The sequence below is a fragment of the Microdochium trichocladiopsis genome (assembly GCF_020744255.1).
Source record: "Microdochium trichocladiopsis strain MPI-CAGE-CH-0230 chromosome Unknown B0I36scaffold_8, whole genome shotgun sequence".
Taxonomy (NCBI): domain Eukaryota; kingdom Fungi; phylum Ascomycota; class Sordariomycetes; order Xylariales; family Microdochiaceae; genus Microdochium; species Microdochium trichocladiopsis.
The window spans coordinates 128394-144691 of record NW_025763551.1 but is presented as its reverse complement, the minus strand read 5'-3'; the positions used below and the strand labels follow the sequence as shown (position 1 = coordinate 144691).

General features: G+C 59.1%; 5 protein-coding genes across 5 annotated transcripts; 3 read left to right on the top strand and 2 right to left on the bottom strand.

Moving 5' to 3' along the window:
- Positions 1-190: 190 nt before the first annotated feature.
- On the top strand, positions 191-2821 carry B0I36DRAFT_433325 (uncharacterized protein; the record flags this gene model as incomplete). The annotated part of the gene is made up of 5 exons (XM_046162664.1): positions 191-801; positions 874-1252; positions 1317-1633; positions 1710-2099; positions 2227-2821. 5 exons carry the CDS (start codon positions 191-193, stop codon positions 2810-2812), a joined length of 2283 nt encoding a protein of 760 aa, XP_046008910.1. The 3' UTR covers positions 2813-2821.
- A 2-nt stretch (positions 2822-2823) lies between these two features.
- B0I36DRAFT_328926 (uncharacterized protein) lies at positions 2824-3319 on the top strand. Its single transcript, XM_046154649.1, has one exon. It carries the CDS (start codon positions 2889-2891, stop codon positions 3198-3200), a length of 312 nt encoding a protein of 103 aa, XP_046008909.1. The 5' UTR covers positions 2824-2888; the 3' UTR covers positions 3201-3319.
- A 309-nt stretch (positions 3320-3628) lies between these two features.
- B0I36DRAFT_328924 (uncharacterized protein) lies at positions 3629-5489 on the top strand. The gene is made up of 3 exons (XM_046154648.1): positions 3629-3859; positions 4080-4518; positions 4859-5489. Exons 1-3 carry the CDS (start codon positions 3810-3812, stop codon positions 5177-5179), a joined length of 810 nt encoding a protein of 269 aa, XP_046008908.1. The 5' UTR covers positions 3629-3809; the 3' UTR covers positions 5180-5489.
- On the bottom strand, positions 5490-9176 carry B0I36DRAFT_293311 (histidine kinase HHK3). The gene is made up of 2 exons (XM_046151796.1): positions 8536-9176; positions 5490-8449 (listed from the first exon to the last, which is right to left on the bottom strand). Exons 1-2 carry the CDS (start codon positions 9043-9045, stop codon positions 5927-5929), a joined length of 3033 nt encoding a protein of 1010 aa, XP_046008907.1. The 5' UTR covers positions 9046-9176; the 3' UTR covers positions 5490-5926.
- A 1265-nt stretch (positions 9177-10441) lies between these two features.
- B0I36DRAFT_272233 (uncharacterized protein) lies at positions 10442-15214 on the bottom strand. Its single transcript, XM_046151309.1, has 4 exons — positions 14706-15214; positions 14244-14605; positions 12412-14102; positions 10442-12301 (listed from the first exon to the last, which is right to left on the bottom strand). Exons 1-4 carry the CDS (start codon positions 14959-14961, stop codon positions 10543-10545), a joined length of 4068 nt encoding a protein of 1355 aa, XP_046008906.1. The 5' UTR covers positions 14962-15214; the 3' UTR covers positions 10442-10542.
- Positions 15215-16298: the final 1084 nt, after the last annotated feature.

The following is a 16298-nucleotide window of genomic DNA, read 5'->3' as shown; positions in this document are numbered from 1 at the left end:
ATTTGACGGGCTGCGTCACGGCAATTGTGCCGTGCGTGCCTACTTGGAATAGGCCCAATGCTACCTCCTCCGCCGCCCCCGGACGCCGCCCACTTACTGCTGTCGACAACTCCACCAACAGCCGGGCTGAAGCAACCAAGCAAGCACAACCTCGCCCGCCAGCGCGCCCCCCTGAAACCGGACGTTTGCCATGTCCCAGCGACCGCCCTACCGGGCCTTGCTCCCCGCCTCTCGTTCCAGCAACGACCGCGAGGGCGACCGCGACCGCGACCGTAACCGGGACCGGGTCGGGGATGCCTCATCACCCGAGACGGGCTCCGTCGGCCCTTCCCGCACCCGGCGCCGGTCGGGCGTCAGCACTGCCTGCTCCGAGTGTCGTGCCCGCAAGAAAAAGTGCAACGGCGCCCGCCCAACCTGCTCGAACTGCCTGATCCGCGGCATCGATTCCTGCCACTATAACGACCCCGCCGAAGACCCGGCCTCGGAGCTCCTCAAGCTCCTGCGCTCCCTCTCTCTGGGCCGCGCCCGCGCCGCCCTCGCCATCCTCCGCTCCCAGCACGACCCCGGCGCTGCCCTCTCCATCATCCGCCGCTCGGGCTTCACGCCCCAGGCCACGGCTGGCACCCCCGGCGTGGGCGCACCAGGCTCGACGCCCCCGTCTCTCGAGGCCGAGCTCTCAACTGCCTTCCCCAACGCCTACCTCAAGCTCAATCCAGTCTCGACCGGCGCTCTTAGCCAGAGCTACCTGGTAGAATCGGCCAAGCTGCCTGCCAGGTCCCCCGGCTTGACCCAAGGCCAGCAGTACGTTCTGACTTTTTGGTATGCCCGGTCTTTATGCCCTTGCTGTTGTCATGCTGACTGAGAGTGACGCAGAGGAGAACCGGGGGCACAAGGGCCATTCCGTGAACAAGACACCGCCATCCCCAGCACCAATGGGTCAGAGCATTACAACAGCCAACGCCTCGATGACGATTCCGCGGTCCGCCGGTATCGCCAGCCACACGCAGCCGGTGGCAAGTCTGAGGACCACTTTGAGCTGTGCGATCAGCGCCTTCGGGCTCTGGACGTCCGCTTCTGGACCAACGTCGATGTCCCCAATGATTTTGCTGCCCGTGCCATTTCGCTCTATCTCGAGACGGATCACCCGCTGCTTGGGCTTTTCGATCCGGAACTATTTGTCACCGACCTTGTAGAACACCGTACTCGGTACTGCTCGTCATATCTCGTCAATGCGCTCATGTACCTGAGCTGTGTAGGTCCTCGACTCCTCCACACCGCACCTGCTCGTGACCAGATCACTGACAATCAGCCTGCAGCAAATGTATAGCGCGCTCGACAAACGAGCTTCACAGTACATCAACCCGTTCTGGAACGAGGCCGATCGGCTCCGCCTGTCGGAGGGCGACCGCGCGTCAATCTGCAACATATCGGCTTTCGTGCTCATGAGCCTGTCACTAACCGGGCATGGCAAAGACCACGATGTCATCAAGTTTTCAAAGCAGGCTAATGTCATGGGAAAGGAGCTCGGCTTCTACGACGTTCAAAACCCGCTCGCCGGCCCACACCCCGCACAAATGAGCGACGACGACCGCATGTGCTGCTATGCCGCCTGGGGCAGTTTCAACTGGAGCATGTAAGTAACCCAGCCAGCCCCTATCAGGGGCTCGCTTACTGAAGAGTCACCAGAGCTTACCAATAAATACCACCAGGATTCTTGCCCTCTTCCATCGCCAGCCTGAAGTAGTGGTGATAGACAAGCCGCCTTCGTTGCCCATCCTGGAGGACTGGGCCAGGACGGGATCGCGGGGTTCGTCATGGACTACGTCCAAGTCCACCAGTACGTCCGGCCACGGCACACCCACGGGTCCCCCAGGCCTACCTGTCCTGGTAGGCGCGACGTTCACGGCGCTTTGCCAATTCTGGCGTATCATGCATGGCGCACTCTGGGTCTACTATCCAAATAAGATGACAAGCCCGCCTGAGGAGCTCAAGTGGAAGCTCACGGAGCATAAGTTTCGCGAGATTCTCGCATGGACCTCGCAACTCCCCGACGCTCTCACCCGTGAGGGCCCGCACGCGTCGCAGGTGGACGTTCTACAGTGAGTCTGATTTAGCCAGGAGCACTCCGCCACCTTGTTTTTCTGTCTAGGAAAATCCGCCTTGGTTTTGCCTTGGGCCTTGGCGAGAATGAACCCAAGCTGACCTTGCGCTTTTGGTGAAAACCAGCATGTGGCTGCACGCAGCACTAATGGACCTGCTGCGGCCGTTTACGGGCCAGGGGCAATCTGGGGACGAGCGGCTGACAACGTTTGCGGCCGATGACAACTCGGCCATCGCGGCATACAAGGCGTCGACCAACCAGCTGAAGCGGCTGATCCTCGACTACCGGACGAACCACGAGGCGTCGGCGTACTCGATCCTTTGGCACACGGGCCTGCTGTACCTGGTGAATGCGATGCTGGGGAGGCCGCGGGACCCGGACTGGCACATATACTTTCTGCTGTGCATCCACGGGTACGAGAACCTGCGGCGGCCGTACCTGATCTCGGAGGCGATCGGCAAGAGCCTGCTGGCGCTGACGCTGCGCAAGACGGACATGCCGGCCGAGGAGGCGCGGCGAATCCTGGCCGAGATTGAGGGGGGCGGGCTGGAGCTGGTCAAGGATGAAATCCGGGCGCCGTTCATGGGGGACCTGGAGATGGCGCTCAGGGACCCGGAGCACGCGAGCGTCGAGATGACGGCGGGGCTGTTTGAGGAGATGGCACTGTTCAACGAGGTGCTCGAGCAGGGCGAGATGGACACGTCAGAGTAGGCGAGGGAGATGGGGGGGGGGGAAGAGAGAGACAAGGGGATGGCCCCAGAAGACGGGAGGACAAACTGGGCAAAGAATGTGGTATATCCTGTCCAAGCTGCGGCACATGAGAAGGGGAATAGGTCTTCTTTTCCTGTTGGGTACTTGGATGCGTTGCCGTCGTGTTGGTTGGTGGCCGCGCTCCTGCTTGTGGGCAGCAAGCAGCATTCCCGTCGCCTTCACCCACGCTCCAAGTAGACGAGATGGCGAAACAAGACGCCAGGCATGGCTTTTGGAGACTGATGGCCGTCCGGCAGAGGCCCCGCCTGTCATGTACATGATTATGCACATGCCACTGCTTTCAGATGGGGATTTGGCGTGTGCGAGGGATTCAGTTTTGGGAATTTGACTCCATGCTGTGATAGTTAGAGGGTTGAAATATCGTCGAGCAGCCCCTGTGCCTGGATACTATCACCCAGGCAGAGCAATAGTCAACACTAACAAGCCGGTACTCTTTGTGCAACCACGATAAGCAACTCTCCACATTCTCAATGTTTGTGCGTGCCCCAGCTGGATGGGCGATGCTGGTGAGGACCTGCTCTACTCCCATCTTGGTAGCTCCCGGTGATAGCTCTGTTCCCCTCACGCCCACAGCCGCCGGCTTCCCCGCACGCACTCCGCGCTTTCTCTCCGCCCCCCGGGCGACCGGGCTCTCGGTTCCCGAGCTGCGGGGGAGCTAGCTTGTTCACTCTTGCGTATCTGCTTGCGCGTAAGTGAGGTAAAGTAAGCAGATGCGAACGTTTTTGCCACTTCAAGTACGGACAATCCCCCCCCCCCCCCAAGCGACCCAGTGAATCGAACTATTGCCCCCTTGTCTCCTGTCTCGTCTCACGACGACACATTTCTTCCAAAAAGTCAAAGGCCTCGCCCAATCACCTTGCGCACACGCACACGCACTCTCTCCCTTTGGCGCTCGGGGATCGAAACAAAGACCAGCGAGAGTAGAACATTATCCGTCATGGCGTCGTATCCGCCCGCGCGGTGCTGCACCGTCGGCGTCAAGCATGAGTGAGTCCTGTCTGCTTGTTTTTTTGTCTGATCTTTCATTTTGTTCCTGCAACCGGATCTAGGTAGGGCGTGCTTACAGCGGCAACGGAGAGCATGGGATGTCGAGCCAGTGTGTATGTGTGTGTGTGTTCTTTGCGAACTTTTGTCATGCTCAAATTTCCACGAGAGCCTCGTTCGACACAAGCTGATCCCAGAAACCGTCTCCGCTGTCCGAAAACAGAGGCCAGCCCGCTGGCAAAGACATCAAAGTCGGGCCCTACGCGGCCTACCTTGCCACTCCCCCTTCTCCTTCCACCACCACCACCACCACCGCCACAGCGACAGGCACAGGCACAGCACCCGGCGGCGGCGTCGGCAAGCCCGGCCTGCTGTACATCCCCGACGTGATCGGCATCTGGCAGAACAGCCGGCTCATGGCCGACCAGTTCGCCGCCAACGGGTACACGACGCTCGTCATCGACGTGTTCAATGGGGACGCGCTGTCCCTCGACAGGCCCCCCGGCTTCGACTTCGCCGCGTGGCTGTCCGGGGGCTCCACGGGGGATAACCCGCACACGCCGGAGGCGGTCGACCCCATTGTGGAGCGGGCGGTCAGGTACCTGAGGGACGAGCTCGGGGTGACGAGGCTGGGTGGGCTGGGGTATTGTTTTGGTGCAAAGGTCAGTTCTTTTGTCCTTCTTTCTTGTTTCCTCTTCTTCTTGGTTCATCTGTTCTTGCCACGCCCTTATCCACCTTCACTTCGTCATCGGTGTCGCATATCCGTGTGTTTCCGAATCAGAACATTTAAAGGGGGTGGCGAGCGAGTTGTCTGCTGGGTCCAAAGGATCTTGGGAAGCGAGTCATCATCTAGGATCCAGAGAAACGACTTCCGGGAAAAGAGGACAGATACTCAGAGGGTTGCGCAAAAGAACAGTCAGACAAGCAAGAAACACAGACAGCCAGACAAGACAAAGAGATCCAAACCACTAACACGGCCTTTCTCTCTCCCCTCCACAACAGTATGTCGCCCGCCACTTCCCCGCCCTCCAGGTCGGCTTCATGGCGCACCCGTCGTTCGTCGACGAGGCCCGAGCTGCGCGGCTTCCGGGGCCCTTTATCCATCGCGGCCGCCGAAACGGACCAGATCTTCCCCGCCGAGAAGCGGCACCGGAGCGAGGCGATCCTCGCCGAAGAAGGCAAGAAGGAGAAGCACGGCGCCGCCTGGCAGATCAACCTGTACAGCGGCGTCGTGCACGGGTTCAGCGTGCGCTGCGATGTCACCAACAAGGTGCAGCGGTGGGCCAAGGAGAGCGCCTTCCTGCAGGCTGTGCGCTGGTTTGATACGTGGTTGGTCGAGGAGGAGAAGGAGGAGGGACAGGAGGACGGGGAGGAAGTCAAGAAGGGAGAAAGAGCTGGTGGCAAGCTCTGATCTAAGAATGAGATTATAGGAGGAGAGAGAGAGATTCGGGAGCAAGGGGACCAATGAGCACGGGACGGTGGTGTATGGCTTTTTTGATCCCTGATGGACAGTTGATAGACAGGCACAGGGAAATGAGCGAGTGTAGAGAATCAGGGTGGCGTGGAAGATATGGCAAACAGACCCCTCAGGCAGCAACCGAATAATGAGAACGCCATTTGAGCAGAGACGACAAAGTGCTTCATTGCTGTGACCATGACCTCCTTAACGTGGAAAGAAGACGATGTCCACACACGGTCGAGACAATTTACCACAATTGGCACGAGCTGGGCTCGATGTGGTTTGATTTTCCCAGCCAATGCTGCTCGCTTCGTGGCAGTGCCAGACACCCAGAACGCCCTTCGTATACATGATATATCGCTAAATAGACGCGCTTATGCAATATGCTCGCTGGCCATCACTCGTTGTCGTCATTCCGCGATACCAAATGGAAGACCGACCAGTCCGGTAACGGACAAGACAAAAGAAAGAGCAATAAAAACACTCGCTTCGGAAAACGCCAAATCCCGACCCTAGCACCTGACACCCGTGTATAATGTACAGTGCTTCCTATCGAATTACGTCACGTTACTCTTTGTGGCATTTGTGAAATTGCCGTCCCGACGGAAGCATCAAGACGTCTTGAAGTCTGGAAAGTGCTGCTTGACGCCCGCGTCCAGAAACTTTATGCTGACGGGTTTGACAAAATAGTCATCTGCGCCGACTTCATCGGCTGCTGCGCGGTCTGATGGGCCGTCCTGGCCCGTGACGATGAACAATGAGCTTCGGGGCCACTGCTTGTCTTGCTCAAGCTGCCGGATCTGGCGTGTCGCCTCGATGCCATCGCACACAGGCATCTGCAGGTCCATGAGCACCAATGATATTGCTTCGCCCTGGCCAGACGCATGCAGTGATTGCCTCTCCTTGTAGATGTCGACAGCCTGCTGGCCATCAGCTGCCGAGAAATAGCTGATCTTCCTCTTGTTGCAGTACATTTGCAGGATGCGGAGATTGACAGAGTTGTCGTCGACAAGGAGAGCGACTGGCTTGACGGCTGCTCCCCTGATTGGGCTATTGATGGCTGATAGCGTCTTCTCTTCCGTTGCCACCTCGGGCTTTCTTGCCGCCAATGTTTCCTCACTTGCGTCCGCATTTTGGTCTTTCTGTGGTCGATCCTCCACAAGGTTGAGAATAGCTGCCTTCGGCTCAACCACAGAGGGTGATGGAACTCTTTCATCATGATCGACATCGTCTGTTTGGGGGGCGAGCTCCTTATTTTGTGTCGCAGACTCGCAGCCGCCTTCGTCAGCAGGCTTGCGAGCTTCCTCAGCAGCAGCAAGCATCCTGTCTACCTCATATAGCGCGGCACGCAGCTTCGAGGTCGAGAATGGCGCGGAAACATAGACAACACCCTCACAGGTCTGTGTCGGCGCTCTATCCGCGTGGCAAGACGGCACGAGGCAAATGGCAATGTTGCCAGGCGGCGTCAAATCCTTCTGGAGGTCAGGGTGGTACTCGAAGAAACGGAGCGCATCTGACAGATCCTCAGACACAGCGAATCCTTGTGTTGATAGAAACTGCGAGAACTGTGCGCAGAGTGACAGGTGCGTCCCGTCCGACTCTCGTGCACAATCAAACTGTCGTGGCAGCCGGCCGAGCTCTGAGGCGAGCTTCTTGAGAGGCGAGGGCGACAGAGATGACTCGACGCCCTTGAAGGACGCTCGAAAGTGCGACCCGCGGTCTTTTTGAGAAGCTACTAGCTCCACAGAGCCGTGCATCAAGGTTGCAAATCTCGATGCCAAGCTCAACCCGAGTCCGGCGCCAATTGTATCGGTGGCATCAATACGCTCATAAGGTTCGAAGATGCGCTCCCGATCCTCTTCGAGGATGCCACAGCCGGTGTCCTGCACGTCGACAAGAAGTTCCTTCGTGCTCGGTGATATGGTGATGGTAACGACCACCATGCCATCAGGCGCGCTCTGGATGGCATTCACGACCAGTGGAAGCACACTGTCACGAAGTAGTGCCAGGTCGATCTTGAGGCTATCGCGCTCGCTACGGAGGTTGTGGTGAAAGAAGACCGTGGTGCAATATCGCGAATCGCTTGATAGCACCTTACTGATCTCATTGTTCAGCTCCTGTTCGACGTCGTGTATCGTGTGCAGGGCATAGTTGCGCTCCTTAGCCGCAATGTCGGCCCACCGGCTTAGCAGAATCATGGAGTTGACAATGTTGATCAAATCTCGCCCGGCACTCTTGATTGTGTCGAGGTACACGATAGGCGACTCAGAGTCCACGGCCTGAGCGAGCTGCAGCAGCGCAGGTGTCGTTCTCGACAGCTCGCGTAGAGTCTGCGTCTTCATCTCTTCTGCCAGCAGCTCGACCGAGCTCAGGATGACGTGCAACGGCGTCCGCAACTGATGCGAGAAGCCACGCAGGAACCTCTCTTTCGCTTTCATGGCTTCATTGAGCAGCCTTTTCTGCCACATGCTTGTCAGCATGGTTGCACACGACTGCAGGAACCACGAGTCGATGTCGTCAAAGACGTGGCGATAATTTTTGGACGCAACGCTGAGCAACGACGCCCCCGAGACGCTTTCGCACTGCGCCGTCAGTAGGCGCACGATCCTGTCCGTCGGCAAATCCTGGTGGTTGGAATGGGCAATAAAGTCGTCAAGGAAGTCAACATCTTCCCAGATGCCGTCTTCAATGTCACAGGCCTGAATTGGATCAAGCCCGTCGATATGCACATCGCCCCCCTTGTAAGGCTGGAGAGCGACATCCGCGGTCGGATACATGATCGCCAGGATGTCGTACACTGGATCCTCAGAGTCCGTTTGATCCATGAGCTTCTGCGCTTTGGCCAAGAGATCAGTCATTTCGCGGCGAACTCTCTGGCGCCTCGCCCTGGTGCACTGGACAAGATCCGAGACGACCCAATCAGCCAGCCGGGCAAGGGTGCTCTGTTGGGTCCGGGTAAGCGGCTCCTGGCTGGTGCTGGATGTTACGCACAGCGAGCCGAGCCCAACAGACTGTCCGGACTCGTTCTGGAGCCGCAGCGGCACGCCGGCGTAGGCAACGAGTCCACCATGCTCGACGTAGGGGCTCTGGCGGAACCGCCAGTCCTCCGTCATGTTGGGCAACAGAAACACACTCTACACAGCGGGCACAGCACGAATTAGACCAGCACCTTTACAGATCCAGGCACCCTGGAAACGAGGCAAGGGACTCAGTCGCTTACCCCTGGGGGCTGCGTGACGGTATGAGCGCACAAGGTCTCGCCGCGTGGGAGGATGCCCAGCGGGAGGCCGACGGTGGCCAGGCGGGTATAGACATGGACGTCGAGCAGGCCGATGACGACGTATTCCCAGCCGGTGGACTCCTGGGCAACGGCAGCCTTTTCCTGAAGTCCGAGGAGGAATTCCTTCTCCTTGAAGATGTCGTGGGTGTAATACCAAAGCATGGAGAGGCGGAGGCGCTCGTTGCTGGCGAGGTAGGCGCGGAGGTAAGGATCGGCGAGGTGTGGAGGCCGGTCCGGGACGGGCGCGGGCGCGTAGGGATCGGCGGAGGGCGGGTACACCTGGTCGTGGGTGTCGGTAGCGCAGCGCGAGACGGGCTTGGTGTAGTTGGCCGGGTCAAAGATGGGAGCGATTTCGGCTGGATAGTCGGGGAGGGTGCCGGTCTTGGTCGAGAGGACGAGGGCATCGGCCCGGGGGCGGAAGCCCTGGCGCCGGGGAGCGCTTGAGGCCATCGCGAGGAGGCGTCTAGGTGGGATGATTGCGCATTGGGGCGGGCGGGCGGCGATGCAATGTGGTTGAGAGACACCAAAAAAGTGTGTTGACAAGGAGCAGGAACCATAGCACCCCCAAGCGCAGATGAATTTCGTTTCGATGAGGACGAGGAGACGGGCAGGCAGGCAGGCACAACCGAGAGGGGCAGGCAGGGCAGGCACGGGGCCGGCATTGATGAAAGGCAGGCGAGGCAGGCGCTGCAAATGCTCCGGCTGCTCCTTCCGTGCCGATGGCGAGGGCCACTCCTGCCGGGCTCAGCTGTCTCGCCATCGCGGGCACATCGCCGATGCAATGCGGCTGCTCCAACAAGGCACCACACACGACACACACACAGACACAACACGCATCACCCACGCCAGCCGCCCCTCGGCTCCGCACTCACCCGTGGCCGCTCCGGGACCATCGCGATTGCCGCCCGGGGCCATCGAGATGGCCAACTGCACGGTCGCGACGATCCTGTGCCAGGGCGGGTTGAGCCGTCGAGGACAGCCAGCCGACACGTCCTGCGTGCCTCTTGACCGCCAGCAAGCAAGCAAGCAAGCGATACCCTGGAATGCAAGTCGTGCATACCCTGGCCTGACCTGCCGTAGAAATCGAACGACAAAGACCCTCCGCGCCTTCGACGAGCTTCCACTGCACGCCCTGGCATCACGCCGGCTCGAGACAAGTCAAGCCTCCCAACCAAGTCAAGACCAACAACGGACGAGGGCACATACTGGTCAGTCCAGCCGGTGGGCCATCCTGCCGCGCCTGGAATAATCTCCCCGATGCCTGGCAAGCATTGTCCCTGTCAGTGGCTCGTGGTTCTGCCCAGGCACATTCCTTAAACCTCGAGGTCACTCCGCCTGCCGGAGCGTGCGCCGTGCGTTTCAGCCAATGAGGCCCGCCCCCTCCTCTGCCCGTTCCGCTGACGACAGGCTGGCCCCCCAGAACCCTGTTTTCCACCGTCGATCAGAGCTGGCTGCGCGGTGCCCGGGGCCAGGCACAGATGCAGTCAAAGCGTGCGCGCATAATCAGCGGTGCTCACATCACTTGTCACAGCGGCTTGCGAATGGAAGGGCAATGCCTTGGCATGAGCAGGCAGCTCGCTCGGCGGCTGTCTCGTCCTTCTGGGTCATCCAGCGGAGCCTGGTCCTTCCCACAGGAAGCCCCTGGCCTGCCCATCGTGCAGGAGCTCACCCGGCCATGGCAACGAGGTGGCTTGAATTACTGAGCATATCCTAGCAACAAAGGCCCACTCATGGCAGCAGTAAGGAAGAGCCCTCGGGTCTAGACCTTTAGGCCCAGTGCATGGGAGCCGGCATCGCTCGACTGTGGGCATGGGTCACGACTCACAGGACGCGCAGCAAGTTCCGTGGCGGAGTTTCATGTCAAGGTGGAATTTGCCAGGTTACAAAAGTTACACAGCGGAGTACAGAACGCTGGCCCCCATCTCGGCCATCGAGCGCAGCCATTACCTACTTCCCGGACAGCGCACGCTGCTTTCCCGACCCAATCTGCAACAGTCTCCTCGTTGGACGACTCTCTGAACGGCTTGAGCGGTCCTTGACCAGGCTCAACATGACCCTTTTATAGTTGAGTGGCAACTCCTCCCACACAAGTTCTGGTTGTTCTGGAGCGAGCGTCTGAATGATTACGCGCATTGTGGAGACGGGAACGGCCAGCATGTGGCACACATCCTCCGCCGTCATGGGTTTCTGCATCGCTTTGAGGAAGGCCGGAACCATGGCAGACTCAAGCTCCGCAAACTCCTCCTCCACAGTCTTCGGCTTCCCCTCAACCGCACTTGTAGACGCCGTATCGATGCTGCCTGGCGGGCCATCGGGCTCTGTGGTGATAGCCTCAATTTGTTGCCCAGTCAATAGTTTGTGCACGAGGGATTCGTCGAGCGGCACAAGGTCATCTCCGAACTGGCCCTTCTTCCCAACCTGCCACGGCTGCCGCTTTCTCTCGGCGTCGCTCACGACTCGGGTGTAAAGGTCCCGGTCTGGTTCCTTGCTGTCAGCCAGAAGGTCTTTGTATGCCTGGCGATTCTGCAGGGGCATCTCGTTTGCATCCAATCCCCACATGGCTGCGATGTCGCCATGCTTGTCCATGAGCTCCTTGACTGCATGGCGAGCCTGCTGCCAGTCTTTGGCTTTGCACGCCTTGGCAATCTCGAGCTTGAGGTCCGCAAACGCGGCAGAGCGCTTGCTGTACACTCCGGCCAGAATAAGGTCGCCATGCTTGTTCCGGGGATTTCCCTCGGCAAGGTGTTTGAGGTAGGAAATCATTCTGTGGTAGCTGCCGCTCTGCTGCGCGAGACTCTGGGGGACATGGTTCAGAAGGCGTTCAGCAATAGCTGGCAGGTTTTGTGTCTCATCTCTGCTGGCATCGTCCTTTGTTGTGGCCATCATGTGGCGCATCAAGACCGTGACGATTGTGCGGGAGTGTGCCAGCTGGACGTTGCGCAGCTTGCAGCACTGGACAAACTCCTCGAGACGGTTCTGCTTGAGCCCTGCCGTATCCTCGTTCTTCGTGATCACTCGCAACACAACCTTGTCTAGAAGCTTTTCCAAATTCCCGTGGAATTGTGGCAGCGGCCAGCCCGTGAAAGGATACAGAGCCGTCACGGTCTCGTACCAGGCCCACTCGGCCTCGCCGCTGGGCACGTCGTACTGCGGGTTCAGGCCGAACAGCTGCCAGACCATGCTCATTGGCTTAAGCCCGGAACCGGCAATGGTCAGCAGGTTGCCGAACAGACCCCTCATGAGCCTGGTGACTGTGTCCTCTGCCTTGTCCACGACGGTTGGGGCAGTGGTCCTCATGGCCGCCAGCTTGGCCATGGACGCCATGAGCAGGGCGCTCATCAGAGTCCCTATCTCGGAGCTCCCTGATCCATAGTTGTGGTCGCGTGAGATCATGGCTTCGCCCAAGGTCTCACGCGTGATGATGCGAAGGGCCGCGATGTGTGGCTCGTTGCACTTGTCGAGCCAGCGGGTAGTGTACGGGCTGTCGAGGTTGACAAACTCGTCCCAGCATGCCCAGGCGAGCATGGAGCCGTCGTCGCCGTGCTCCTGGTTGAGGAATGGCAGGGCCATGGTCGGACGGGTGGCCGTGACGCTGGTCGAGAGGCGCTGCAGCGGCCCCTTGTGGTCATTCTGGGACTGCTCGATGAGGATGCCGGCGTCGAAGCCGTCGAGGTGCAGCACGCGAGAGTCGAGGTTGCAGGATGCGCTAGATGTCAACGTACGTTTGTGTGTCAGTCTACATAGACTCTCTCCCTCTTGCTGGCGTGTGTGTTCATCGTCTCCTGTTACTTGTTCATCATCAGAGTCTCAACTCACCTTGCATCAACACGCTTGGCATCCTTGAGCGTGCCCAACAGCTCGCGATACTCGTCCTCCTCAATGTTGACCAGCATGACGCCCATCTCGGACGCGTGCGTCTCGAGAAGCTCGGCCAGCGTCTCAAACGTCATGGACTCGGTGGCCTTGACGTTGCCCTGGATCTGCGACTGCCGGACGAGCCGCTTGAGGTCGTGCGTGCGCTTGCTCGTCGTCCGGGCCGAGACCATGCTCGCAAACGCCGAGATGGCGGGGCCCAGCACCTTCTGCCGCTCCAGCGTCTCCTTCTTGAGCTTTCCCAGCATTGCGGCCTTCTTCTGCTGCCGCTCCCGCCGCGACGACTCGTCGCTCTGGCCCTTTTGCTCGTCCCGCAGGAACTCGAGATATGCGGTCCTCAGGGGTGCTACGATGGTGTTGATCTTGGCGGACAGAGTGGCTACGAGCGATGCGCCGAGGGCCTGCAGCTCCTTCTGGCCCAGGATCAGCTGCAGCTGGGGCACCGCCGACGCAATGTCCTCCTGGAGGGCGCGGATGTCGTCCATCGACGCGTCGGCGAAGAGCGGCTCGAGATCCGACGCGTGGATCGTCTTGCCGGCACGGGGCAGGATGATGGGCAAGGTCGACGGGTCAGAGGTGTCCAGGATCCGTGGCGCGAGGGGATGTACCAGCGAGACACGTTGCTCATCGCCGTCGCTTTTGTTGTTGTCATTGTTGTCGTTCTTGCTGGCGGCCGCGAGCTGCTCCAGCAGTGGCGTCACGGCCTGCGTGACGTCGTCGCCAAACGCCAGCTTGGCCGTGTCAAAGTGCTCCGGGTTGCCCAGGCCGCGGTAGAAGTAGTACCTCCCGGCCAGCCGGACGAGCACGAGGGACTGCGGGCCCGCGAGCGCGGTGACGGCGTTGATGTTGGTGCCGTTGAGCATCTCGATGACCTCGTCCGCGTTCTGAGGCTGCTTCTGCTGCTGCTTCGCCGCCCCTCTAGCCGGGGCGGACTGCACGATGAACAGCGCGTTGATGCGCCAGGGGCCGGCCAGGGTGCGCGCGTTGTCCGTCATCCGCTCGTCCACGACCACGACCACCTGGCTCAGGGAGGAGTAGTATTTCCGCAGTGACGGCGAGTCTGGGAACAGGGGCTGCGTGTTGCGTGGGAGTGTGCCTGTCGCGAGGAGCACGGGGCCCTCGAGCTGTGTGCCGAAGACGCAGGGGAGGACTACTTCTGATGATGTGGTGGACGGGGAGGCGGCCGCATCATCAAGCTCGAACTCAAGGCCGGTTCCGAAACGGATGAGTTGCGTCGAGTCCGACAGGAGGGCGGCAGGGACTGGGGTGCCTGTCGTGGCGATGATGGCCGTGGACTTGGACAGGATCGCACTGGTGAGGTTCTCGGTGCCGTTGTCTGAAGGGAGCGCGGCTTTGGCTGTGGTCTCGTCTGCTCTGCTCTGGTCCTCAGCGGCCTCATCTGTCGACGTGGGATCAGCAGCTGCCTCGACCTCAAACACTGCCCGCTCCAGCGCCTCGGCGAAGCAGGGACTCTTCAGCGACGACCCCGAGCACATCTTGTCGTTGTCGGTCGTCGCTTTCTGCAGGATCGAGCACACGAGCTCGTTGCCACGGCGCCTGATGACCAGGGGGCAGCAGATGGTGGCGTCCCCGATGGTTGCCGAGTCCAGGGGGACGGGAATGAGGTAGAGCATCTGTGACGATGTTGGTTGTTTAGTCATCTTACTTTGACGCAGACCGGATACACGGACGGAAAAGGGCAAGGCTGGCTCTCTCTCCAGGCTATGCGGTGAAGAAGAAGAAGTAGAAGTAGTACATGTGCTTGATGAACTTACTTTCGCATCATGATCAGCCACCATCAGCGCCGGGTGCGTCCCCAAGAACCTCGTGATCTTGGTATACTGGAACCCCGAGATGAACACACACAGCTCGAGATCGTCCGCGCCTTCAGGGCGCCAAAGCACAATGTGCTGCAAGAGATTCGCCCCGTGATTCCGGTCGCCGCTGTGCGTCACCCCTTTGAGCGTGTTCTTTGAGGAATAGCAGCTCGTCCGGCTGGTCGCCGGGTCCGCCAGGCACAGGTCGTAGTACGTCGGCTTGCGCTCAGACACGGCGAGGATGCTCATCTGGCCTTCCACAATGGGCACTGTGAAGGTTGAGGCTGGGGCCTGGATGATCTGGTACTCGCTGAACACTCCTGTTCATCATATGGTTGGTCAAAAAATTCTTTCTCTCTCTCTGTGTGGTTTATGCTCACTGCGTTTGCAGCTGCAGATCAGAGTGTTGGATGCTCATACCTAGCTCCGGCCACCCGGCCATTCTCTGGAGCAGAACCTCGCCCATCTCGCCGAGGTCGACGGCATTGTAGAAGTAGTCCTCTGGGAACGTCGAGACATCAATCTCCTCGACGTCAGTCTCCGTCGTCCTGCATAGCAGGATCTTGTCCGCGCTGAACGGGTGTGCCGTGCCGACGGGGAACCCCAAGAGGATCTGCCGGATCTGCTCCTTGGATGTCGCGAGGGGGTCAAACACGACCTTGCGGATCTTGTCCATGGTTGCTGTTGTCCCTGCTGCTGGTAAGTGCCGGGGGTTGGATGTGCCTTATAGTCAGTCGCCTGGACTGCCACGGGATTGATCCGGATTGCACTCTTTGAGGGGTCAGCACAAGAGCGTTCAGTCTGTCATATGCGGGATAAAAGTAGAAGCTTCACGACAAGCGACAAGACCAGTAGCAAGCAGGTCTCATGCAAATCTGGAGTGTTTCCTGGCGGCTGATGTCAAACTATATACGTAGTCAGCACAGCAAGCGGCTCAGCCTCACTGGGCGCAGCGGGCGATAGTGACAAGGCCACCGTTGCTGCTACCGCATGAGTCAACGCCGCTACCTGTTGGTGGCTTGTTGCCTGCGGGGGAAAATGGACCCCTGAGCCCCTGACAGAGCAGGGGGACAAGGCACCAACAAGCACAGATCTGTGTCAGGAAGTCGATGCGATAGCGGCAAGGAACTGCACATTCTTGTCGTCATAGGTTCCTTGAAAAATATTCGAGGAGAAAGACTGGGCAACACCCAGGTCTGTCTGTGGTGATGAAGCGGAGGATAAGCCAAGCCAGGTGTCCCCGGCAGTCAATGACTCCTGTCAGACCGGATCGTCTGGACCCCACTCAGCCGCCTGTGGCCTCAGGGTAAAGTACCCTGGCGAGGCGAATGCCCAAGCAGAATGCGGTATCGCAAGGACGTGGAAGCGGATGACATGCGTCATACGGTCGGTCAGGAACAGCTTGACCTGCCATGCAGACATGTGTACGTGTGCTATTACCGAGGGTACTCGGGCGCGGAACGGGCTTTAGCGGCAAGGTAGAGGTTGGAGAGCATGACACACGGTTTGGATATTTCTAGCCGCTAATGAATACAGAGTAGCATGGGTGTGGGCATTTCAATATACCGAAGTACTATTCTCGAGAATTCTCAGTATTATCGCGTTTGTGATGCCATCGTTCTTTGCGTGTTGACATTATAGTTTGTGGTGCTAGCAGTACGTTTGCTCTCGAGACTGCAAATACCTCGAGAGGTCGAATTCATACTTGGAGGGCGAAGTATTTGCTCTGCCTCTCTGTGGTTGACTTGCCATTCTAGGTGAGCTCCGGAATCTATAGAACGTCATGGCACCTGGTTAAAACCATGTGCTGGATACTTGTAGTGGGCCAGACCAAGCCGCTATGGACCTGTCTCGCACAGGAGCCCCGGATTCCGACGGGAATGAAGACGGCCGTGTTCCCCCGCGCCTCAGCGATACTCGGCGACCCCACAAAACAGGGTCCGAAATCCCCACGTAATAGACAGTGTTCAGAGATAAACAACTTTATCTACCATTAAATCCCCGACGGAATTC